At 41.9% G+C, this 24,888-nt stretch overlaps 3 protein-coding genes and 1 pseudogene across 3 annotated transcripts; 1 reads left to right on the top strand and 3 right to left on the bottom strand.

The window, feature by feature from the left end:
* Window positions 1-336: 336 nt before the first annotated feature.
* LOC115754275 lies at window positions 337-6,663 on the bottom strand (annotated as a pseudogene).
* Window positions 6,664-9,848: 3,185 nt separating this feature from the next.
* LOC115752191 (aspartyl protease family protein 2) lies at window positions 9,849-11,478 on the bottom strand. The gene has a single exon (XM_030690268.2). It carries the CDS (start codon window positions 11,283-11,285, stop codon window positions 9,945-9,947), a length of 1,341 nt encoding a protein of 446 aa, XP_030546128.2. The 5' UTR covers window positions 11,286-11,478; the 3' UTR covers window positions 9,849-9,944.
* A 2,858-nt stretch (window positions 11,479-14,336) lies between these two features.
* Window positions 14,337-15,717, top strand: LOC115750640 (transcription factor TCP1-like). The gene has a single exon (XM_030688137.2). It carries the CDS (start codon window positions 14,366-14,368, stop codon window positions 15,305-15,307), a length of 942 nt encoding a protein of 313 aa, XP_030543997.1. The 5' UTR covers window positions 14,337-14,365; the 3' UTR covers window positions 15,308-15,717.
* A 4,040-nt stretch (window positions 15,718-19,757) lies between these two features.
* LOC115750646 (probable splicing factor YJU2B) lies at window positions 19,758-23,972 on the bottom strand. The gene is made up of 7 exons (XM_030688148.2): window positions 23,820-23,972; window positions 23,115-23,177; window positions 22,958-23,037; window positions 21,431-21,539; window positions 20,864-21,023; window positions 20,296-20,459; window positions 19,758-20,209 (listed from the first exon to the last, which is right to left on the bottom strand). Exons 1-7 carry the CDS (start codon window positions 23,820-23,822, stop codon window positions 19,850-19,852), a joined length of 939 nt encoding a protein of 312 aa, XP_030544008.1. The 5' UTR covers window positions 23,823-23,972; the 3' UTR covers window positions 19,758-19,849.
* Between the last annotated feature and the right edge of the window lie 916 nt (window positions 23,973-24,888).

Below are 24,888 nucleotides of genomic sequence, written 5' to 3'. Positions count from 1 at the left end.
GCTAGCAGTAAACGACCACGCTAGCTAGTGCTGTTCATATGCCTCATGAGTTGCTCGACACCTCTCTATATACATTTTTCAACACCCCTTAGCGCCTCCCAAGCAAATTTATACGTCGTGATAGCCTAATAGGGTGACTATCCATATAGAAAACAGCCAAATGATTATATCAGTGATGAACTGCAAACTCATAACATTTGGAAGTTACTGCTCAATAGAAACAGAGGAACGTAACAATTGCGCACAAACACAATGCTCAAATTCCACGTCCATCCGGAACTAATGCACTAGACCACATTTTAAGGCCATTTAATTTGAAAACAAACATGGGGTGGCTTATTCAGAAGATTGCATATCCTTATCAACCTAAGACCAGAAAACTAAGTAACTTATTTGAAGTCGCAGACTACTGCAGCTGGAGACAATCATCAAAAGGAGGGAGGAAGTGAAGAATTAGAAACCCTTTAGTCAGAGGAGCTGAATGGAGAATAAAGATATCCATGGTACCATTTGAAATGGGGATCACACTTGCACCCTAGCAAACTCTTCCTTGCATCCTGCAGTCTCACCACAAGAAGCTTCACAGGAATAAACAGCTATGGTAGCCCAGTCAAAGTGAATACGCATTGTTCTTCATGCCGAAAAAGTGCAGAAGCTGAGGCAAGACCTAATAAATAGAGGGCAGTAATCAAATGGTCGTCCACTGCATCATACACAAATAAGAGTTCTAAGATGCACATCATGGTAAAATGACAGAGACGTTTCGGCGACTGCACATTACGACAACCTGAAATTCGAAACACCGGGGCTCTCCACAATAGCTGCAATGAGGAATATTAGCTGCCAATGGCTGACCAATTGACATAGGCCACAGGGCCCTAGAGTGGACACTTCAACACTACCTGTTCATTACATGTAGAATACACAATTAAGCTTGGGGAATTTCAGATTTACGAAATAAAACAAAACCATTCTTGTTTCAGACTGAGGGAGAGGAAAGAGAAACAGCAGATATGGTTCTAGGATGGACGGTAAGAAATTATGCCAAAGCGGTTTCGAAGTGTCGAAACAGTAATGCGACTGACTAGACTTGGCGACTTTCACTATGAATGATGCACAGGCCACTTTCAGACATTGAGTTGATACATGTCTAACCAATCTGATTTCCACTTGAAAATGGCATCACATCACATCACAACTCATGTCCCAGAAATGTTGCCAATACATCATGACTCTAAAAACCTGGTGGGCCTTTCTTGGACATCGCAGAAAGTGTTTTCCATCCGGTAGAGTACGCAATATGCATACCCAACATACATACCCAATATGCATATCCTCATTAAAGAATTCATGGATTTTAAAAGAATTCATTACAGTTTGGCTCAAATAACCTTAAAACTTGCTCGGGCGCCCGTGGCAAGGCATTCTTGAAAGTTGCCCCAACTCCTCGTGCCACTGTAACCCTGCTCGCAGAAAAAGGCACAGGATAAAGCAAGTGAATATTTTTAGAAGAGACAATTCTCAGTGACAACAGTGTAATCATACATGCATCCTATCAATAAGTGAATATGTTGTGTCATCCATCTGGCCTCCGTCATCAGCAAACATACACACATCATATTCACCCCCATCTTCATTAATGATCTCGCATTCAGGCCACAGACTCCGGCTCGCAGCCGTTTGCAGAATACAATGTAGAGAAGTTAACATTCTAAAATTCCAGAAATAGATACCGGGAGTTAAATAATGATGTTGAGTTCATTTTCCACATCAAGCATAAGACTAGAGACCAAACTTGTCACAGCTAGATAACTACATATATCTCAGGCAAGCCACAGACTAAGGCCTGTATGAATTACTCCAATAAGACCCCTCCTATGCCAACGTGACCGAAAGAAAACACTTATACAACTGTTGAAACAGAGTAACTCATACAAACAACTGTGCATATGAAGATGGAAAGTTCGTGAGACCTAAGAGGCACACATCCAAGCGCCTAGGCTACAGCGTTGGTATAATTTATTCTAAGATGTCTAAAATAGTTGCTCACGTTTCTGCTCTTCTGCTGATGAGGTTCCCACATTTTTGCTACTATTTTGGCAGGTAATTCTATGTCTCGAGCATGAATGCATGGCCTGCAGGTGAAAAACAAAAGGTGTTACGAGAAACATCGGATCGGCGGTGAATGTGTATAAGGAGCTGATAACCTAGAACCTGATGTCTTCTAGAGCAGTATCGTGCTTCTCTGCAACTACCACACTTGATCTCCTTTCCATGTTCCTCACCAGTCACAAAGTAGAGCTGCTCAACAACAGTACCATAATTTTGGCCAAAACGAGAAGGAACAGTACTGTAATTACTGAGAGACTAATCAGACGCAACAAACAAATAGCCCAAAAACCCATCACAATGAGTTCACTCTTTATATTTACGCCCTTGCAGACAATAACAGGACCCAAGTCACAAAGTCAACGATTAAACAAAGACGGCTTAAACTGATAAAAAAACAGAGGACAGCATATTCATCTGCTCCTATGTCTGCGCACTGTCATAAGTATTCCATCCACTTCCAAAGACAATTGAAACGTAAACACTGACTGGAAAAAGACACAAAAAGCTGCCTCCATGCCCTAAGGGTTTATCACTCCCATCATGCCATGGGGCTTTACTTGAGTAGAAGGGATTGTCACGGGGCAATTGAGAACGAAAAACCTTCACACTTGAATACTACCAGAGGACCAAAAGAATGAGAGGCGAGTGTACAAATAATAAACCGAAAATGGGGCTTGCCGGATTAAGACCATTGAAAAGTACCTTCTAGAAGCATTTACTACAGGTCGCCTCCATAGTTCATATTTATCGCGACGAAGACAAGACATCGACGGACATGCGAACAAATATAATGTACGATGAAATGTGGATTCTCGATCGGAGGTCGGTGCATATACCTAAGAACATCGCAATAAAAAAGAAAATGCATAAACATCTATCTAAACGGCACAACCAACCAAATTAAGACACTACAATTGAGAGCTTATAAATTAGGCAAACAATAGAAATGAAGCTTCTTTCATTGGTTACATGCTCACAAAGGAAACAGAAACAAAAAATAAGATAATTTATTGAGAGGAGGACACCGGTCACTATGCCGCCAACAAAATACGAATACTCCATCTAGTACATGCATATTCTCCACACACATGCATGTGATTAAAACACAAGTGAATACACTGTCTTGAAAAGAATATGCAAGTCAACAAAAAAGATAGCCCAGGAACGGTTAAGAATGAACAAGTAATAGAACTGCAATCGACAATCATACAAAGATCCTCACAACAGTTAATAGGAGATTTAACGCTTGACACATGCTGTATAGAAACTCATACAGAGCAAAGGAACAAAGCATACCTGAAGCTAAACTTGCAAACGTTCTCCACATTCGTCGCACAGGCGAGATTGACCAGATGGCAGATTATGGGGATCCAACCAAGCCTGCATTCAGGCAAAATACCATAAACCACAGTTTTAAACATAAAACTTGAACAATTTGAAGTTCCTAATTCTTTTTACTGAATACCAAGAACTTGTCCATTGAAAGATGCTACTTGATTTCATATCTAACTATTGAGAAAATCATTCAAAGATGCTTATTAAAAGCTGGTGCAAAGAATGACAAATTAATAGAAAAGGGGAGAATTCTTCAAAAGTAAAAGGCACCGGAACCCCACCAGCTTTGCTAGGGAAGAGTTGCCGAGCCAGGGACCATTTGCTTCTCGGCATCTCTACAAAACCTAAAGTTAACCGCTCCTACACTTCATCATCAACACCATCACCAATATGAAGGTCTCTCAGCGGCTCCACTTCATAATCCTCCTCGCCAATCTCCATTGGAATTTTAAAATAACTGCAACAAAATCAGCAAAATAAAAGAGCGCAAACGCCATATCGAACGTCAATAGCAAGTACTGTGATCAAGGGAAGAAACTCCGAAAATTCAGTGATGCTACGTTGTTCTTTTCTGCTGAAACTCGAAAATCCCTTGACCGAATAAGAGCGAGAGAGAGAGAGAGAGAGAGAGAGGAGCAACCTTGAGGATGACGACGACGGCGTGACGGCGAGGTGGACAGAGACTGAAGAAAGCGAAATGGGGATAGATAGAGAGAGAGAAGTGGCGCGAGTTTCTGTGTTCCTTTTTCCGGTCCGGTCAATTTATGTGGTTTTCCATTCTCTCCCTCAACATCTTAAAAAGTTAAGACCTGATCACTGGGTGGGCTTGGGCCTCCCGGACGAGGCCCGCCCACTGGACAGCCAGCAAGGCCCGGCCCGGCTCTTAAAATTATTTGGGCTTTTTCGCCCCGACCCGATTCAAAATAATTATCCATCTACTTGTGTCCGTTACTACGGGTCGCATTCAAATCATCTTTCCATTAGCTTGTTTTATTCTTATTTTTTTCTACTCAACAGTATAAACCGATCTAGGACTTAACTTCAATTCTCATTCCTTACGTCGCTATTTCATCGGCATTCGGAAGTTCTCGGTCTCGGTTGCAAACGCAATTCGCTATGATAACGAGAACAAGTCGAACCAAAAATTAGAACCACGAATTTGCTCACAGCGAGAACTTTCTAAACTCTTTCTCTCTGACCACAACTTCTTTTTCCTCCCGCACATTATTCCATCCATGCTCTTGGTTGGTTCCTCTAAAAAGTCAAGACCCTTTATCTCGGTTGCAATTGTACTCACAACTTTTACTCTCTTCTTCAACCTCCAAGTGAAAAAAGAACAAAGAAAAGAAGAAAAAAACCTCTTGATCTTCACTTACTCCCCCCTGAGAAGACTGTACCACACACACAATTATTAGCTTTGCCAATGGTTAGTCACACTTCATCCCCTTCGGCTCACGTGCAAAACAGTCCGAAACATATTCCACATAGATGCCTTGGCCAACCGAACCAGAATCCATCATTGCCTGAACCAAAATTGTCTGAGATCAATGAGATGGCACATGCCAAGAGTTTTTTTTTTTTTTTTTTGGGAAAAGAGGAGAGGGCTACGAATGTACGATGTAAATAATCTTGACCCGACATGCGGATGATCTTTTCTCGTATGTCTTGAATCATTATGGTTGAGAATCGGAACGGCCAAAATGGTGGGCTTCTCATTAGCTAATAAGATACATGTAGTATGTTTGAGAAATGCATAATCTAAAACATGTCATCGAAGTGTCACTTTTTTTTTTTTTCACTAAAAGTTAAGGTTGAACTGCACCATATTAAAAGTCGGAGCGTCGTTAATTCGTTGACATTTTATTCGCGTTTTCCTTTCTTGTTTAAAATTATAGCGCTTGGTGCGATATCCGATTTTTAATGGTGCTGCTTTTTTTTTTCATTTTTTAATGAGATCGGATTTCTCATGCGTTTTAGACATTTGAAAATTTTCAAATTGCAATTTACTTGCCATTATGATGTGTAGCTCGAACTAGTTTATTTCTCAACCGCTCTTCTTTTACTTTGCTTAAGCTTCAATAGTCCATGGGCTTTACTACCCTCAACCAGGGTAACTAATAGCTGCTGTATTCAGATCTCGGTCTACACAACGTCGATCGTACTCGGTGTCGGCTCGCATCGGGTGGGGGACGGCATTGGCCTCCGAGGTTAGAACCTACGGGGCAGCCGATCAGACCCGCGATAACCTTAATCCATGGATCCTCGACCCAGCACGAGATAAGCACATCGGGATGAGTCGAGTTTGCGTAATTGCTTTTAGCTGCGTGATCTGATGTAACTATTGTTCAACAGTTTCTAATGTCGGTAGTCCCCGCTGCCCTCGTTTCAGATTGCGAAAGGGTTGCCTCTTTTTCCAAATCTGTCAAATTCCGGATCTTTGTGAAAGAGGGGCGGAGAGCGACATGGTGGGGGGGATTCATGGGAGTGGGGGAATTAAATGACAGCCCGAGCTTCACTCCCATATCGACAGCTGTCTCCACAGCAATTGCAGCCCCCCCAACATCACTTTTTAGAGATAGAGAGAGAGAGAGAAAGAGAGATCATTTAATGGACTTATGTCGATGCCGACTTATGTCGTGACAAGACAGATCTAACTCCGAATTTTTCTGATGGCCTCTCAATCTCAATTTCCACTTGTGATCAGATTCAACGTTCCATAAATAGCCGGGAATATTCGAAAAGGTATTTAGAGAATCGATCTGATTCTAGCTCTGTTAAAAAAAATTTTAAAAGAAAAAAATGAAGACTTCTAAAGAAGACTTAGGCTCTGTTTGTTTACTTCCTTCTTGAGAAGTGAACTATTTAAAAAAAAAAAATTTGAAAAGCAGTAGGTCGATTGTAAAGTGAATGAATCGAAAGTATTTTCATCATTTAACTATTTATTTCAAACTACACGGGTGATCGTTTTTAATAAAATATTTTTCGAATTATTCATTTCTCCGGAGCCTAAATACTCCGTCAAGAGATCGATCGGGAATCTCGCTAATTTCCGCATTTAATGTGTTTAGAAAAAGCAAGTGGAAAAATTGTGAGGGCTCCAAAGAATGGTGGGCTCTTGATGAGATGAGCGTGGCGCGACTTGATGCGGATCTGTACTTTTTGTTGCCAAGGGTTGAGACATAGTTGTGCAAATTAAATGACTCACCATGCCGACATAGTTGAGCCAACTTAAGCCAATTCCCGATTTTGATTAATATCCAACCCTATTAATTATTTATCCCGATTTTCTTCGCCAATATCGGTAAATGTAGATCTAGATATGGATTTCCAATGCAGGTCCATATGTCTCCATGTCTTTGCTTTAACCTTAAGAGTGGGGCGAGGCCAGGGATCGCTTTTCCGGACCCTGCCCTGTGAGGCGGAGCTTAGCTCCATCATTGCCTCATCTAAGGCCGGGGCAGGGCATCGAGCTCCCTGCATTGGGAAAGCTTTATTTCATTAATATTTATAAAACATATATAAATACGTATATAATTATTAGAGCTTTCGTGATAATTATGAATGAATTTCGATGCGTTGAACTTATTCATATTATGCAAATATCAAAATCTCATGAGCATGACTCCGATTATTTATATTAATGATTTTTTCTTTGTTTGCTAAATAACTCTTTTTAGTTTGTTTTAAGTGTATAGTTTTTATAATGAGATTTATCCCACAATAATTTATATTTCGATCTATTACCTGTTACCTATATACATCGACATATGTCTTTTCACACCGAACCGATCATCGATTGTACCAAAATAGAAAGTGCAGTAGTCTTCTTCTTTTAGCAAACAAAGATATAAACCCTAGGGGCAACGCGATAAATGTAAACCTTACTATCCTCCTAAATTTTTCAAAATATTGCTCGGATTTCATAAAACAATGAAAATTGTGTAAATGTGCATGTCGATGTTTTAGGGATGTGATAGTTTCGTGAGTTTCGGACACGGAAAACGCCAAAATCCGTTGATCGCAAAGTTTAAATTAGGCAAAACAAAATTAATCCGAATAAGTACATTTGCGGAATAGAGCAAATAATTTGAAAAGACAAATGTATTTTTTTTTTAAAAGGTTTAACAGAGGAGTACGAAGTAGACTTGGCAATTAGGCGGTCCTGGCCCACTTGGGTGGACTCAAGCCGGGCCTACGCCAGCCCCAATCTCCAGAGGCACCGCCCGTGGGAAAAACGTGTCTTTTTGTTATAAAATTTCAGCCACAAACATTACTACTTACTTTGGAGTTTTGTTTGTTACATTATATCACTTTACCTAAGAGTTTCATATCATTTTTACATCCTATATTAGAATCTCGGACTAATCTTATCAATCAATTTTAAATATTAAGGTAAAGTTGTTAGTATGTCCTATGGCGGGCTTATAGTTTGCTAGTGTTTTGTTTAGACGTGATGTGAAGTATATTGAAAGTTGATCTATAACATGAAGCGATAAGTTTCTACTCATTATCAAACATGACATATAAGTACACCTAAGGCTAGAGATGTGCAAAAGAACCAGAGTGGGAACAGTCCGAACCGATCGATTCTGGGCGGTTCTCGTGAAACCGGTCCGGCTCCTAGTGCCAATAATTGGAACCGCTGAGTACCGATTTTAGGTGTCAAACCATTCACCAGAGCCATCCAGACTAGACCTTAATTTTCATGTTTTCAAATCCCTAATTCCAGCTTTCACACTCTTCAGTCCTTACGGTTTCTCTCTAAAAACCCTAATTCCTCTCATATCTCGCAGACTCGCTCTCTAAGTCTCTCTCGCAAATTGCTCTCTCGTTGTCTCTCTCGCAATCTTGCTCTATAAGTCTCTCCCGGAGCTCACAAGTTGTAACCTCGCTCACCGCTCAGGAGAGAGTGGATTGCCGTGGTCTGGTACAGAGTGGTGAAGAGGGTGGAGCCCTTGGGGATTTGGTTGAGCTTCTGGGAGTCGAATTAGTTGAGGACGATGTGGATGGTGAGCTTGTTCTTGATGACAAAGAGGGGCTTTTTGTGAGCGAGAGTGGACATGGCGTCGTTGTCGAGGGCGAGGATGGTAATTATCGATCTGGTCGGCTAGCTTGGTCGAGAAAGCCCTCCAAGATGTCGGTGATTTGTGGGCGGATACAGCGGCGGAGCACAGGAGGAGAAGGAAGGTGACGAGGGGGCGTAATGGGGACATGGTGAAGGTTAGCAGATGTTGTGCAATAGACGGGGCGTAATGCGCACATGGCGAAGGTTAGCAAATGTTGTGCAATAAACGGTTCTATGAACCCACCTTGAAATCGAATCGAATCCGTAGTTTGGTTCCTAGCTGAGTCTAAGAACCACTATGCAGTTCGTAGTTCCCAATTTGTGGAACATGCATTTTGTGGACGGTTATCAATTTTAGAGTGGAAATTGGCCCACCTCGATACTAATCATCCCTGGCTAAGACCTTTTTATACCAGGTCGCGCTATCTTGCATGATGATTGGCAACAAAAAATTTTGAACCGACTGTCGGCTTATGCTCACCATCCAATGATGGACGATTTTTTTTTTAACTTATCCGACCATCCATGCTTCTCACAACAACTTTTGCCGTGCTTGAGAACAAGAAACCGTAGATATAGTCTTTAAAGCCCGTTTCATTGCACCTACGATAAAAATTAAAAGTGAAAACAAATAATTCACATATTTCTTGGAGGGAAAAACAAAAGAACGAAGTCACGATTGATTCCCTTTTCAAATCCTGCTGCAGCTGCACAAGCCCTTCTCGTGTGTGCAGCTGGGCCATTCTGGACTTGAACCGTAGACCTCGCCCGTGAAGTAAATCATCATACATACGGTCGTTTTCAATTAGGCTTTGCTCTAGCCTTTTTAGGTGTTATTACTTCTTTAATAACTCAATACATGTACTCTTTACCTGCTTATGTGTTCATATATTTTTTTAGTATTTCATTTTTTATCTGTTAGAAAAAAAAAATGAAACCACATGCATCTAAAGCACATTTTACTAAGATCAATGTATTTGTATTGTGTCTGGATATTATTTATCCCTAACTAGGCCAGATACTCTATTCATATAGGTAGGTCTAATCTATTGCTCTCTCCTTATGCATTTTATTTTACCTTTTTTTAGCAGAATACGATCAAAGGGCCATTAACAAGTAATCCTAACGTGAGTGGATTTGGTCAAGGGGTTGCAGAAATAGTACTTCAAGATCCATTCCGTGTCCAAAGAATCTCAATGACCGCTAATTGAAAATGGACCCGGTAAGGAATTATAGAGTTTATGAATAATACAGGAAGATTTCACGTTACAAGTGGCGTCCAATCGCACGAATTTACGACCGTAAGAGAAAACGAAAAAGTGATAAAAAGAATATCGAAAAATCAGAAGAAATCATTTTGCAGTCCAATCCCACAACCCACCAAACATGAAACACGGGCCCGAACTCAGTCCCCCCCTCCCCCACTCGCGAGTCACGACGCGGCACAGCCGCGACGTGAAAAGCCGAGCCGCGACCTGTCCCCATCGAACTCCCACAGGAACCCCTGCTGCATCACATTCCCTATAACCGAGGAACCACCGCCCTCCGTCTCCGCCGGCCGCACCGCCAGGCACCTCACCCCCTCCGCCACCTCTATGAAGTAATTCCTCGCCGGCGGCGAGAACACCGCTTCCCCCACCATCTCGAAGCTCAGCCTCGGCAGCCTCGGCCGCCGGACCCCAGTCACGTTCACGCACAGGTCGAATCCAGGCGGCACCCTCTCCGCCTCCGGCAGCCCCACACGCCGTCTCATTGCCGCTAGGATACGGCGGTATCCCGGCTCCGCCAGGAACGTGAGGGTCGTGCCGGAGTCGACGATGGTGCCGCCGTTGCCGCGCTCGTCGAGGGACCAGACGGAGGGGTCGATGGGCAGCCGCTCGCCGTCGACGTACACGCGCTTGATGCCCACGTAGTAGAACGTGGGCAAGAGGGGGTTGGCAAGCAGCGGAGTGAACGCGAGGGAGGAGGAGGTTGCGTTCTCTTCTCTGGGACCGTCGCCGATGATGAGGTAGCTGGTGGGCGGAGGAGAGAGAGTGTAGTCCATGAGGCAGTAGGAGAACTTGCTGCTGCCAATGCGGCGACCGAGCTGGGAGGAGAATGAGATGGGCCCACGGCCTAGGCCCATGACTCCCTGGGCCCCATTGAAGCTCGACCCGGTTACACTCGGACCCGACACCCGGAACCCGCAGCCGAAGGCAAGCCCCTTGAGCCTCGCCGCCGTCTCGGTCTCGGCTCTTGTCGTGTTCAGGGCGACGGTCTCTCTGGAGAAGAACCCGCTCGACAGGGAGCCGTCGGAGTAGGTGTACTCGTAGCGGCACGCGCTGTGAAGGTGGGTGCGGTTGCAGCGCGAGGGGGGGGGGCGGGGGACGAGGCGGCAGGAGGGGGAGTAGCAGTGGTTGGGGCGGAAGGAGGAAGAGCAGCGGGCGAGGAAGGCGGAGCCGGGGGCTCGGCGGGAGCAGTCCCCGCCGCAGCAGGAGGAGCAGTGGGCCCAGACGAGGTCGCTGCCGGTGTCTACGACGAGGAGGAGGCGCTGGGGAGGGGTGCCGAGGTGGAGGACGACGAAGTACTGGCCGGCGCCGAAGGGGGCGCCGGACTTGACGGGGTACTTGGCGGAGGGGCTGCGACGGAGAAGGCGGGGGGAGGGGGAGGGGGAGGGGGAGGGGCGGTGGAGGAGGGGGAGTTTGAGGAACGAGCGGTGGGAGGCGGAGAGATATGGGGAGGCGAGGAAAAGGAGGAAGGGGAGGAGCAGAGGGAGAAGTGAAGGAGCCGCCATTGTTGGGGCTGGTCGAGAGACTAGAAGGAGACGGAAAGCAGAAGAAGAAGAGTGAAACCAAAAGACGCGCGGGTCGGATTAGAACATTAGACTTCGAATTACAAGGGAAGATCAGTGATTACGCACGTGGGGGGGCGCCGGATCGATAGAGATTATATTCGGAGTAAACGAGGTTAAGACACACGGGAGGATGGATGGATGGATGGATGGATGGATGGCCTTGACTGTGGATTCGAGGATGTATTTAGAGGATAGTGGGGCTCTTCTTTTCGCATTCAGCATCCAATGATGGGTTCTATCCATTTGCTGCTCGACCGACCACTCTCCGCCCGACACGTGGCTGCGCACGACTACTTTCTGACCTTATATTGTGGGATCTTATTTGTTAAATTCATTTAGAGATATATCGTTCTGAAAATAAAACGAGACCCGCCGTATGAAAAAACATTGATTAAAAGCTTATTTTAGAATTAGGACAATAGAGACAATCGTGCGACACGAGGGTGCTTACTGCTTAGGCATTAGGAAACAAAAAAAGAAAAAAAAAGGGGCCGTGGTTACTAAAATAAATATATATTATGATAGCCGGTGAAGTTTTGGAAAACTTGACCAAAAAAAAAAAAAAAGTTTTGGAAAACAAAAGGGGAAACAAATGACAACTCATGGACCATTTACACACGTGTCTCACTTGCTTCAATTCCAAATTGAAAGATAAAAGTACTATATTACATAGTACTAGAATTTTAGTAAGGTTTCCTAAAAGAATATTGCTTAGCTGATCGTCCCCCAATGTCAGATGGTGGGACAATCAGATTATAGCTACAAATGAGATTTGTGAAAACAGGATCAGTAAGATAATCCAGTTTTAGCATTATGACTCCCCATTCGTTTTTTTTTTCGTTTTCTCTTTTTTGTATTTTTAGTGTACGCTAAAATTATAATACAAACTTATAACAAAATGATCGTGTGGCCCGGTATAATCTAAAATATAGATCCATACAATATCACCGCGTGCTATGCATAAAATACTTATTAACTGGGAGATCGCGTGACCGTTTGATTTGCTACCTCTAAAATTGATTTGATTTGCAATCAACAAAGAATTGGGGTGTTTCAATCATTGCCGGTACTTGTTATAATTTTATCTTCTAATTTTAGCTTATAATAACAAACACATAAAAGTAAAAAAGAAAAAGAAAAAAGAAATGGGGAGTCAAAATACGTTACCACAAATTTCACTTGTGGTCATATGCTCACCGTCCCACAGTCTGACTTTGGAGGACCGTTAGCTTAGCAAAGTCCTTTCGCAGACGCGTGGGTTCTCTTGAAAAGATGAATCTCAACTGGCGCTGATCTTCTGCCCTAAAGTCGCGCTTAAACGTGCTGTCCAGGTACATCCATCTTTAGAAGTTGTATGTCCACTTTGCGCTGGTTAGCAACGTTATGCGGCACTGTGCAAATCCATCAGTCAAACACGACCAAAAATAATGAAAGAAGAAGCAGAAAAACAACGTCGATAGGAAGTAAATCTTCAAATGTTCACTCAAACAATCAAGTTTTTGAAAGGTATGTAAAAACAACATTTAAAAACAGACACATAAGTACATCGTCATTAATAAGTGAAATAAACTTTTGATTTTATAAAATACTTCTTTCAAATTCAGTATCTCATATTCAGCAAATGAATTCGGAGCTTCATTAGCTTTGTCCCGTACTGGCAACTGCATTGGCTCAAACCAATCTGAAATGAAAAGGGAAGGAAAAAATTCTAAATAAGGATACGAAAGTATCATTAAATTTTCAAATAACGGGCATTAGGTGAATATTATTTCAAACAAAGGCCTAAACTAATCATGTTAGTTTCAAATAAGGGTTTGACCACATTGGCCTACTAAATATTCAAGCCGATCAATAGTATTATCGCCCAAAGATAATTTTATTTTTCAGTTATTTTTTTATTTCTTCTTTTCATTTTTCTCATTTATTGTTTTTTTTTTCCGTTTATTGCAGCCGCAAGGACCCGGCGACCCTCGTCGGACACGAGCGAGGCAACCTCGCCCGGGCATAGCCGGCCATCACATGTTGCTTTTGAGGGTCCCCTCGAACAGGCGAGGTCGTCCCTCGTTTATGGCCCGTAAGGATGGCTCTAGCTAGATCGGGCAAATGCGACCCTCATCCAGCTCTCTTCGGGCATTGCCTAGTGCCAGCCATCGCCTAAGACCGGCCATCGATGAAAATGAAATAAAAAAAAACATAAAAAAGGAAAAAAAAAGATATAAAAAAATTAAAAGGACGAAAATGCCCTTAGTCGGTGGGAAGATTTTGCCGATCGGCAAAGTCAAACATTTCTTTGAGACTGACCACATCAATCCTTTATTTAATATAAGGTTTATTTTATAACTTCATTCGAAAAAGTGACGACGTAAATAAGGGCACTCGGTGCTTTTATTTGGAATTTTCTAACAAAAGGAAAGAAGAAAAACTAAGGAGAATGCTTTCTTGATAATTTCACAGTACTATTTAACTATTTCTGATGATAGATTCACGCAACAACGTCGTTTATTTTGCATAAAACTAAAGACAGAATTTGAAATTCCGTCGGAGGAACCCACCCGAGAGAGAGACATGGAAGATGAAGAAGACAATGACACTTGGTCACCCGGTCAAACAATCCTTTCTTTTTATGTATGTACCCGTCCCCACTGCCTCCCTCACTTGATGAAGACAGCTATAGGGAAACCCTAGACAGATGTAGATGTTAAAGATGATGAGGTACGAGTTAGTAGCTCTGTCGCCTCCCCTCTGAGCTGAGCTGAGAACTTTATAAAAAGTCGTTGTCATGGCAATGCCCCCCCGTCCCCTCCCTCCACCCCGCGTGAAACTTGTCATCTCCATCTCTTTCTCTCTCTTTCTTTCTCTCCTTTAAACGGAAAATTATTGATGGCATTCGTCACATCTGAACATGCAAACATGACCCGGCTCGCCTCGCAGTTACCGTCCTCATAAATCTCCCCCCTCCTTCCTCTGTGATCTTTTTGGTCCTCGCTCTCTGGTTGTGGAGAAGTTTCAGATCGTCAACCATGTTTTCCGCGAGCGGCGGCGCTCATCATAGCCCACTTCTACCCGCAGAAGAAGCCCTGGCGATTGCCACTTCCTCTGAGAATCAAGAACCCGGTGGCCACCCCCCACCCTTCCCTCGCTTCCCTGTACTGCCGCACCGCATCGATGGTGCGTCATCCTCTTTCTATCCCTACTTTTCGCAGCAACATGTTGCGCCGCCTCCGGATTCTCGCGGCGATGTGGATGCGGTCGAGGTCGTCGATCCCGCGAAGAACAAGAGATCGGCATTGCCTCGGAAGAGGAACGCCGGCAAGACGGACCGGCACAGCAAGATCCGGACGTTGCAAGGTCTGCGAGACCGGAGGATAAGGTTGTCGGTGCAGGCGTCGAGGAAGTTCTTTGACCTGCAGGACATGCTGGGGTTTGATAAGGCCAGCAAGACCATCGAGTGGCTCCTCTCCAAGTCCAGGAGCTCCATCAAGGAGCTGGTAGGCCGGAGCATCACCAAGCCGAGGGACTCTGGCGGCGGCGACGTAAAGGTGGCTCAAGCAGAAGCTGAAGCAGAACACGAACGAGAACAAGATGATAGCAACAGGAAAGAGAAGATGAAATCTGGCGATGCTAGGGAAAGGGAAAAGGCGAGGGAGAGAGCAAGAGAGAGGACCGGAGAGATAAACCCTAACGCTACGGAGGTCTCCGGTGCTGATGGTTTCTGTGGCCGCCAGCAAGCGATCAACAACCACGACTCGGCGCAAGAATATGGGCGATTCGCGTCAGAGATGGACGACATCATCGACAAGTTCTGGTCTGATGCGACAGCAGGGACAAGCAGTGCCGAGATGGGAAACTACTATCCTGGACCAAGCGGTCTGTGTCCTGCGATGAGAAGCACAGATCTCCTGGCAGGTATCATTCAAGAGTTTGACAGTAGCTCCTTTATTTGGCCAAGAACAGAACCCTAGATTTCCTCAGCTACATCGTCACAGCACACTACTTCATGAGTTCTACGAAAATTGCTGAAAATGCGAAAGAAGATCGAAAGGCCAAACTGGAGTACTGATCCTGATCTTCATCGCTGTGATCAGACAATTCTTCATGTGTCGTCGTCTCGAACCCCACCAGGTGATGTGTTAGAGGTTGGTTGTCTTGTGCAATTTCCCTTTTCGGGAGTGCATGATGCACTAGGGAGAGCCAAAAACCTCTTATTCTTTTTTCCGGAGAGAGTGTATTGTGCCTTCAATTAAGAAACTTTGAAGTGCTGTGGTTTGTTCATCATATTTCTGCAAATCCCTTTGGTTATCCTCGCCTATAGTTTCGTAGTCCCTAGGCAAAATTGGATATCATACCGGGAATGGTTTCTTATGTTGAAGCAAATTCGATGTGAGAGCTGAATGATAAATTTTACTTGCAAGCAGTTGTTTTTAATCTCTTCATAGCATTCTTTTTCTTAGCAGAAAATTTTTGCAGCTCAAGTGAAAAACAAGGACCGCTTTTTAGTCCTTTATTACTAGTTAAATTCCGCATTAGCATTCACAAAAGGATTGATGATCAGTAGCTAAGTTGCATTTGCTGTCTTTTCTAATTCATATTTCGCATGTGCCTCGAGAGAGACTTTGGATGTTGCAAATGAGCAGACGCAATGCTTGTGAAACAAGAAACATGTCATGTTTAACAAATTTTCTTTTGGCAAATACTTTGTGGACACTGAAGTAGTGTTTTGGTAAACGATGTAAAAGAAATCAATACCATTGTCTAACTCGGAGGAACATATTGAGAATTGTTGTGAAGACATATGGAAGCACTACAAATTGTCATTTGTACATTGAGGGAAGAGACTCGATAGTTTTTGAGACCGTGCAAGTAGAAAAGAAGTAGCATTTCATTTGGAGGAGACTAAAAATTAGAATTTACCAAGCTGTACGGCTGTAATGAGCTAAAGGGTAGCTTAGACATGCGGTGTTTTGAGAGAGAATCTGAGATTGAAATTCACCTCAAGACTCTCTTAAGAAGTTGGTGCATGGGTATTGAACTTTCTTGTTTTGTGGATGCATCACTGCACTTATATGCACAATACGTATTTATGTCTAAATATGAAAATTTTATTTTAATTTCGAGACGTGTGAGCATTTTCAATAAGATCTACACTTCTCTCAAGACGTTATACGTTCTAAATGGCCGCGACCCTACACAATGCTTGCAATGTGTATCACGACTTGAGTACGCTCATATGAGAGTCGCCATGATAACATACAGTAAATAAATTATGAGATGGTAGTAACCGTGTACTAAGCATTTGTATTTCCCTTTCTGTTGAATCACAAGGTACATCATGTAAGGTTGAATTTGATATATTTAACTCCCTTAGCAATTTTCTGGTACATTTGCCCGATTAGATGGATGTAGCCCTTAATCTTTTCTGTTCTCAAAGTTGAATCATGACTATGAGGAACTACTAAGTTCTGCATTACAGGAGGAAAAAACCTCGCAGTGCTACATAACTGGTTTGCCAAGATTATGATCTAAAGTTAAACAGACAATCCCAAGAAGGAAAAAATTGCAAAATGAAACTTGCCTCAATTTCTTACTTTCTCAACAGTATATGTTATATGGATGCTGCATGGAGACATATTTTGCTGATTTTGATGTGCTTAGTGAATGATTTGAAGCTTCCCTAATCTCTTTTTAGGCTTACATTTTTTGTACGTACTTTCACCAGTTGATTAATTGAAGAATGGGAACTGTTCTCATCACCATGGACGTAAACTAGTTCGTCCGAACCTCGTGAATGCAGATTTTTTATGCTGCTTGTTGACGACCTGTTGCTCTTGTTCAATCACTCGCGGGAAATTATTCCGCCCTGCACTCGCTTGTCATGATCCATCTTTCGGATTTTCTCTTTAGGGTGAAAGATCATCAAAATCAAGCGGTAATATAATCTAATCGTGGCAGTCGGCTAATCGTCCTCTCTGAATGCTCTGGCTTGCATCAGTCTGGCCTTCTCTGGTCAGTTTTTCATGCATTCATTTGCCGATAATGGCAATCTCAGCTCTACTTAACACCGTTCTTCTTCATCGGTTTCTCATCTCAGCCCCAAGGTCCACATACTATGTCCAGATTTCTCATAACTAGGGTTTAATCCTATATATTGGGTTTATACTAAGAGCATAATCTGGTTCTATCTCACAATATTTCTTAAACGACTTCTAGCCTTTTTTTTTTTTGGTCCAAAAACGATTTCTAGCTTAGGGAGCGTAGTTTTACGCAAACCCAGCACTGAAAACATCTTCGGTTAAGACTATAATCTCCAAGCACACATCAGATATGTTGAAGGAAAAACCAAATTCCTCACATCCTGTGTGGATATCGTTGCCAAGGTAAAGGATTGAAAAAAGTAGATTTTGACGACTGAAATTCATAGCCTTTTCGCCAAAGGCTCTACCACAAATCAAATGGAAACTTGACACAAAGAGAGAGAGAGAGAGAGAGAGAGAGAGCTCACAGGTTAAACATGCGAATGAGGACCGTCCACCTTCTCGGCAGTTGTCTGAATACAGGAGGATCCCATCAAAAGAGTGCAACTGTTCGTTGGCAACAAGAAGAAGAAGAAGAAGAAGAAGAAGAAGAAGACTAGCTCGCTACCTCAGGCTCTGTGAACAGATATCATGGGTTGCTCTCTAGTCTCTATATCTTGTGGACAATGCTTGCGTTTTCTCTGAGAGAGAGAGAGAGAGTCTCCTCACACCGTCCTCAAAAACCAAGACGAGTCTGCTAACGACACATTATGCACACGAATTTTCGATTTTGCTATTTCATTTTTGGGGTCTGCCCGGTAGATTTATTGCATGCCGGTGCACGGAATGCCTGCCTAGGGACATGAATGCTGACATATCGGTGGTACCGTGATATCGTTTATAAAACTGGGGAGTTGTTAGTAAAAACAGACCATGGTCCGAGGTGAGTAACATGGATCTCGGCACGCGCGTTACGCTAACTAGAGTTATTTTATCCATGAATCGTGCGACCGACGTGATGTAATCAACCAAATGGTTCGGAAGATGTGCATGTCATATAGTGCAGTGCTTCAATTTTGGAATCCCTTTCGCTTTCAAATAATTCGTTACACCGCCCGTGTGTCACCATCAAATGATATAATAAAGGCCCCATGGAATTTTTTGAATATAAGAAACGAGCGTCTCACCAAAGTTGAGAGAGGGGATTGATTTTTGGAGCAGTGAGATAGTGGCTTGCAAGTTTACCTCTGCAATAAGTTTAGAGATGCCCGAGGAAATTGCCATTTTAATACCCAAGAGAATACCCTACAGTTCTGCTTTGAGTGAAGGAGCGGCAAATCCAGCGAGCCAGTTGCCTCTTCAGATCAGGAGATCAGATCGAGTCAAGTTTGGTGAGGCGAGTTCTGACGTAATACTTGGGCTTCGCCCGCTTCCATTGTTACAAAAAAGAAGAAAAGGCCCCATGAAATAACAAGAGTTCACAAGATTGAGCGATAAAGAACATGATGTGCGCAATTTCAGCCTCTTAGCCGATCTCCTTCGTACTAAGGTGGTGATTCGGACAGATTTGGTGCGCAGAGGAGGGAACACAGAGGCTCATAATTTCCCAGAACTACTCCCCAAAGAGATCTAATCTACCATCGCGATCGAGTAGGGTTTTCCGTCGTTCTTTTCTGGCGTAGAAGTAGAAGTGGAAGTAGAAGTAGGGTTTTTAGTTTCTTGAGAATGGGTGGGTGAGCTCGGATTGCACGTAGGGACAAGATCTCCAGAAGTCTACACAGCGTTATCTCAGTACTACAGTTACTCATTAAAATATAGAGAGACTTTTACGTACAGTTTGTGTACGCATGGCGTTGTGGAATGGTCACTTTCGAACAGTGGAGTCGGTCTTCGAATAAAAACAAGGAGTTTTTGCATGGGTTGGACAACCAAATATTAGTTTTTGTCCGGGCAGAGAACGAAGCACGTGAGAATTCTAAACTCAAGAACAGGTCCTCAACATTCTTATAAGCGATGCAATTTTTCCTTCGGTCATATTAGAAGATATCATGAGCCAATTTGCTATTAAACTAAGTTTATCATCGATATTTGGCCCTATCAGAAGTAGGTAATTTACGACAGGAACAGTGGATTCGCGAGGAATAACTTCTTCGTGGCCTAGCCTAAAAGAAATTGCGATTGGGTAGGGAAGGGAACCGAACCTAGAAACCCAAGTTTCTCCACGTGCAAGATCCTACTTATCTCAAGCGTACAAAGCTCCGCGAGGGCAACATAGCAGCAAATTAGGTAGGAGGAATTGCCAGCACATAATTTTGTCTCATCCTTATAAGTATCATACTATATAACAAGACAAGATTTGTGAATAAAGAACAAAGAGTAAAGCTCGACAGATACATCATCCATCGCAAAAAGCAAGAGTCCACACCACGTTCATAGATATATACAAAAGCTTCATCGGCATTCTAAAGAAGCGGAGCTCTCGGGCAAAACCAACTAGAATTTTCTCACCGCCACTGAGCTGCTCTTGTGTCTACTTGAAGAAATGCCATTGCCCGACAGTGATGATGGCTTAAATCCGCCTGCTAACAAGTTAGAAGTTGCGCCGGCCCTAATCTTCCTCCTCTTGGACTCCAGGACCAGTCTGCTCTTATCTGATGGCACAGATCCGGAGGAAGAAAATATAGAAGTGGCATTTATCAGTGCCCGTTTGTCCTTCCTGTTCCTCTCAAACTTGGACGAAAACTTCATTTTTGCTGCAGTAGCCGTGTCTTCCTCCGTTGCTGGAAGCAGTCGTATGCCAAGGCCTTTCTTCCTAGAAGCAGTCTCTTCTTCAGCAATCCGCTTCTTTTGACTCTGGAAATGGACAGCCATGTAAAAATTTTGACAAACAAAAGAACATTCAGAAAGAACAAATAACTTGGGATAACTCAGAAACATACTCTAAGTTGCGCCCGTAAGGCCTTGTTCAGAGAGTAGTCATCTGCATGCCTAGCATCTGATACACGTTGAAGGCGCACTAGTACTGGTTCAGCTTCTTTCTTCTTCTGCAAATCTTCCTCTTCGTGTTCAAGGCGGTAAAAAGGATCGGCGAGCTTGCCTCTTTCTGAACAACAAAATATCCAGAAAAGGAAGTTAACATCGACGGGTTTGTTAATTATGACTTACATAAAGCAAAAGGCTACTTTTCCATTTGTCCGCTAAAATCCGAAATACCATTCAACTTTTAAAAAAAAGGTGAATGCAAAGCATAATATATGCAATCCCGAATGTTAGATGTTCAAATTGTATAAGAAAAAAAAAAGTCTCAGTGCATGCCCCACAAGATTTGAAAAAGGCAAAGAGTACAAAGTAAAAACTACTCCAGACAAACAGTGCCAAAACAAAATCACAAGCAACTCTGCTGTAACTAAACAATCACTTAAAATTTATAATTAGAAAAGAGCTGAAATGGCTCAAACCTGTTATTTAAAAACGGATCATTATAGAATGTAGGAAAAGATTGCCTACCTTCATCGGCAGGAAGTGCAAAAGTTTCTGCATCCTCGATATCATACTCTTCAGTCTTTCGTTGAGCCCCACTGATAATCACATATTCACAATTTTTTGGATCTGTTTGAATCACAATTTGATGCTTGCAGCAGGCCGATTTCATTGTGAAGTTCCATATCTTCATACATAAAAAAATAAACAATTACGAAAATCATTATTACCAGGTTCCAAAACTTTGTATTAAAAAGGGTCTTGTCGACAGAGCACTTGTTCGACATACATACTAAGAAAATATTCGATTCCAAAAGCATGGATTGTACATATCGCGAGGACAATCGATGCTTTGGAATTTATAATATTTTCTAATTTTGTTGTTTGGCAAGTGCTCCAACAGCACTTTAACAAAATCTTATTTAAACAAGGATCTTATCAAAGCATTCCCATCATCAGGCATGTAGGTTATCATAATTATTTATACCATTCTTATGCATGAATGGGACATATCCTGCAGTCTACAGCTAGTGCCCTTAATCTCTAATTGAACTTACTGAACCAGAATGCATTAAGCCTTCAAAAGAAGCATACCTTTGTAGAATAATAGTTCCCCACTTGCTTTTTCTCAGCATTGAACCGAACACCTTTTGCAATCATAGAGTTGCACCCACCACACCAGATATTGAAGGGCATCTCGAACCTAAAAGTGCCAGACAAATATAACATATATTAACAATTCACAACTCTGTACCACACATATTATTGTTTTTTTTTTCTTTGGTCGAAACACATATTATTGTTTAGTCATCGCAGAAAACATATTTTTGCAATGACTTCCCCCTCTATGCCCTGTGGCAATGATTCTGCTGGCATTAGGGAAAAAATGTGGATGGAGTCGAACGGTAAAATTTCTCTATGCCAATGAGAAGACACGGTTTGGATTCCTGCTATACGCCCATTAAATCAAAGTGATGTGGTTAATGCTATAAAGGGTTCAAAATAATTGACTGTCACAGTATAGTGAATGGTTCTATTCCTTCCCACCCCCCTCGGAAAAAAAAAAGGGAAAAAGAATAAAGGTGGTAATTAAGTACTAGTTAATAGTTCACAGAGTCAAACCCATTCTCTTTACACTATATCCGCCGATAAAATAAAATAGAATAGAAAAATGAACTTTTTCTTTTCATGCCTTTTTCTCTTAAATAAAGAAAAAAAGCAATAGGGTTAATTAAAAATTTGATTGATGATTTCATATAATTGCTATGCTTAGTGTGTGACTCTTGTTTTTTTTTATTAATAGGATAGAAAACCCAAAAAATAGAACTTTACAAATAGAAGAACAAAAGGTCTCCTCAAAGTGCACGCTATCATAATATTGGACAGAAGATTCCTCGCTTGGATGTAACCCTATGGCTAGAAGCCTAGAACTAATCAATTAGAATACGCTAATAGAAAAAGTCACAACCATCCAGGCAATTAATGAGAGAGAGAGAGAGAGAGCGCTTAAACATATTTGTCACGAGGTCCTGCAAAGTGGGAAAAGGATGAGCAACTTGTCATTCACTATTCCTAAAAAATTCAAATCAGTATTCCTAAGTCCAATCTCATGTTAATAAGGGGAAAAAAAAGAGCCAATGGATACATTCACTCAAATAACAAGAAAGGTCACTCCTAAATGCCTGCTACCTCAACACTAAAGCGAAAAAACAAGTGTGAGCGAAGTTGCACTACATACATAATTACAAACAAAAAGCTCACAAAAAGTACCGTTTCACATATGGGTCCTAAAACAGGAACTAACGCTGGAAGAGGAATGTACACAAACTGGGAGGATTAGTTCATGGCTGTATTAGCTTTGGCAGGTATAGACACAACACAAATAGCCAAGACACACTTTAAGCTGCTTCTCTCAAAAACAGGACTCATTTTGCACTCCTGTTAATAACAAACATATTAATGAGACTATATGCTTCTAAGTATTAACAATGCCCAAAACCAAGTACCTCATAAGTACCTCATAAGAGATTGAATTCACACGAACCCTGATGACAGAATTTTTTTTTTTTTTAAAGAAAGAAAGAAACAAGAAAAACTTAATTATACATAAATAGTTGCTACCTTATGATCAAGATGCCCTGGTCCAATTTCCGTGCTCTTTCTCTCAAAGCATGTTGACCATGAAACTTGTTCAAAGAACCCTGGAAGACGAGCAATGTAAGAGCTCAAATTACAAATGCTAAAAAAGAAAACTGAAAATGAAAGTTGCAATTGTTACCTGGTCTGGGGTCCATTCTGGAGGGTAATAGAAATTGTCAGCTCTTGCAGCTGCTAGCGAAGACTGCAAAATTCAAATGGAAAAGGAAGTTTAGTCCGGAAGAAATCAGTGATTTACGAAGTAACGCCAAAGCATTGTTCAGCCTCCATAGGTATAGGTTGACCGCAACAACATATCGCTTATAGCTGCTGCAATATCTAGAATAACTATGCCAGGATAACTAAAATAGATCAAAGGCGGCGCAACCGAGGAGACTCTGATAAAAGACGAGACAATTGGAGTGAATAGATCCGCTGCATCATGCCGATGAAACCAACATACACAGGCAGAACGGATCATCACCAAAGATCTATAAATACCTTCTCAAAATAGCTTCGAAATTCAAACTTAAACAAAAACAAAAGATTTCAGGGATCTGCCATTCGTCCTAACAGACCATTCTCCATGTTTGCATCGAATTGAAAAGGACGGCCACCCCATGACAAGGAAAATCGACCAACAACCACAAAAAAATTTACACGGAACACGTATACCCTAATCCACCAACACGAACCGCATCAAAACACCAGAGATCAAATTGCAAATCGACCAAATTCGGCGAGCGAAACCCTAATTGCTCGTCCAAAGGGGAACAAACAGTCAACAACCTAATCTCGAAACCAACAGTTATCATCAACGAATTGAAGAGAGAACGAAGGTACGCACCATATCTGCCTCGGCTTCGGATCAATTTCAGCTCGGTACTTCCTTCTCGCCTCTGTCTCTCCCGCCCCCGCTCAGGGAATGCTTTGGCACTTCACAAACGATCTCTCGCAATGGTGAAAGAACGCAGGAGATTTTAAGTAGATGCCCTGAAAAATGTCGCGGTAAGACGACGTCGTTTGTCCGTTGTCGCCAACTTTTTTCCGTGTAAATTGTTTTTTTTGGGGGTCAAAATAGACGCCAACGGCCAACTCACTCCTTTCCTCGTTCTTTCGCTATTTTTGGGGGAAGTTTTAAATAAAAACATAAAGTGTTGTCATTTCTTAAATAAAGAACTCAAATGAATTTTATTTTAAATAAGAATTTGAAATGCATTCATTATTTCAAAGAAGCATCTAACCAAGGGTATTTTTGTCATTTATATATTTTTTTTAAAATTTCCTTTTTTTTTTTTTTTTTATTTTTTCCCTTTTTTTTCGTTGGTGGTTGGTCTCGGGTGATGGCTGATCACCTTTGAGGGCTGGAGGGCCGTAATATTTTAATCCCGTGCCATTTCAGATTTTGCTAAATATTAATTAACGATGCTTAAATTTGCTTTAGCCTATGCTCAACTTTAAAAATATCACTAACCTCTAAGCTTCCGTTAATTTAACAAAAATCGAATGATTTAAAAAATATTTTTTTAAAATTGATCGCTCATGATCACTAGAAATAATTAATTAATTAAATGCATTTCATTATTGAAAATAATTTATATTTAAATATTTTCGTAAACGATAGAATCTTTTTTGGGTAAGCAATATTAGCCACTACTTTTAAAAAAATGCCTTCCAAATCATTAATTTTCACTGAAACAAATACACCCTAAAAATTAAAACAAAAGGTATGGGAAAATTGACAGGTTAATATTCGCATATATTGAAAGCATTAAACACGATTTATAACTTTTAGGAATAGAAATGCAATATTAGAGAGTATTTGTTTAGAAGATTCCTTAATAAAGAAAAAATACTTTTCATGAAAATTATTTTGAATGAAAATATTTTCTGCTTCTCGTATTAAGGAACTCTTT

This window comes from Rhodamnia argentea, chromosome 5, assembly GCF_020921035.1.
Source record: "Rhodamnia argentea isolate NSW1041297 chromosome 5, ASM2092103v1, whole genome shotgun sequence".
Lineage (NCBI taxonomy): Eukaryota > Viridiplantae > Streptophyta > Magnoliopsida > Myrtales > Myrtaceae > Rhodamnia > Rhodamnia argentea.
Note: the sequence above shows the minus strand (reverse complement) of the source record. Positions and strands in the feature narration are given on the sequence as shown.

Excerpts from the sequence above, each read along its gene's own strand:
- LOC115752191 (XM_030690268.2), bottom strand. The coding sequence starts at position 11,285 with ATGGCGGCTCCTTCACTTCTCCCTCTGCTCCTCCCCTTCCTCCTTTTC.
- LOC115750640 (XM_030688137.2), top strand. The coding sequence starts at position 14,366 with ATGTTTTCCGCGAGCGGCGGCGCTCATCATAGCCCACTTCTACCCGCA.
- LOC115750646 (XM_030688148.2), bottom strand. Across the intron at positions 21,540-22,957 it reads CAGGGCATCTTGATCATAAG|GTTCGAGATGCCCTTCAATA; the intron begins GTAGCAACTATT and ends TGGCACTTTTAG. Across the intron at positions 21,024-21,430 it reads GGAACTATTATTCTACAAAG|ATATGGAACTTCACAATGAA; the intron begins GTATGCTTCTTT and ends TTATGTATGAAG.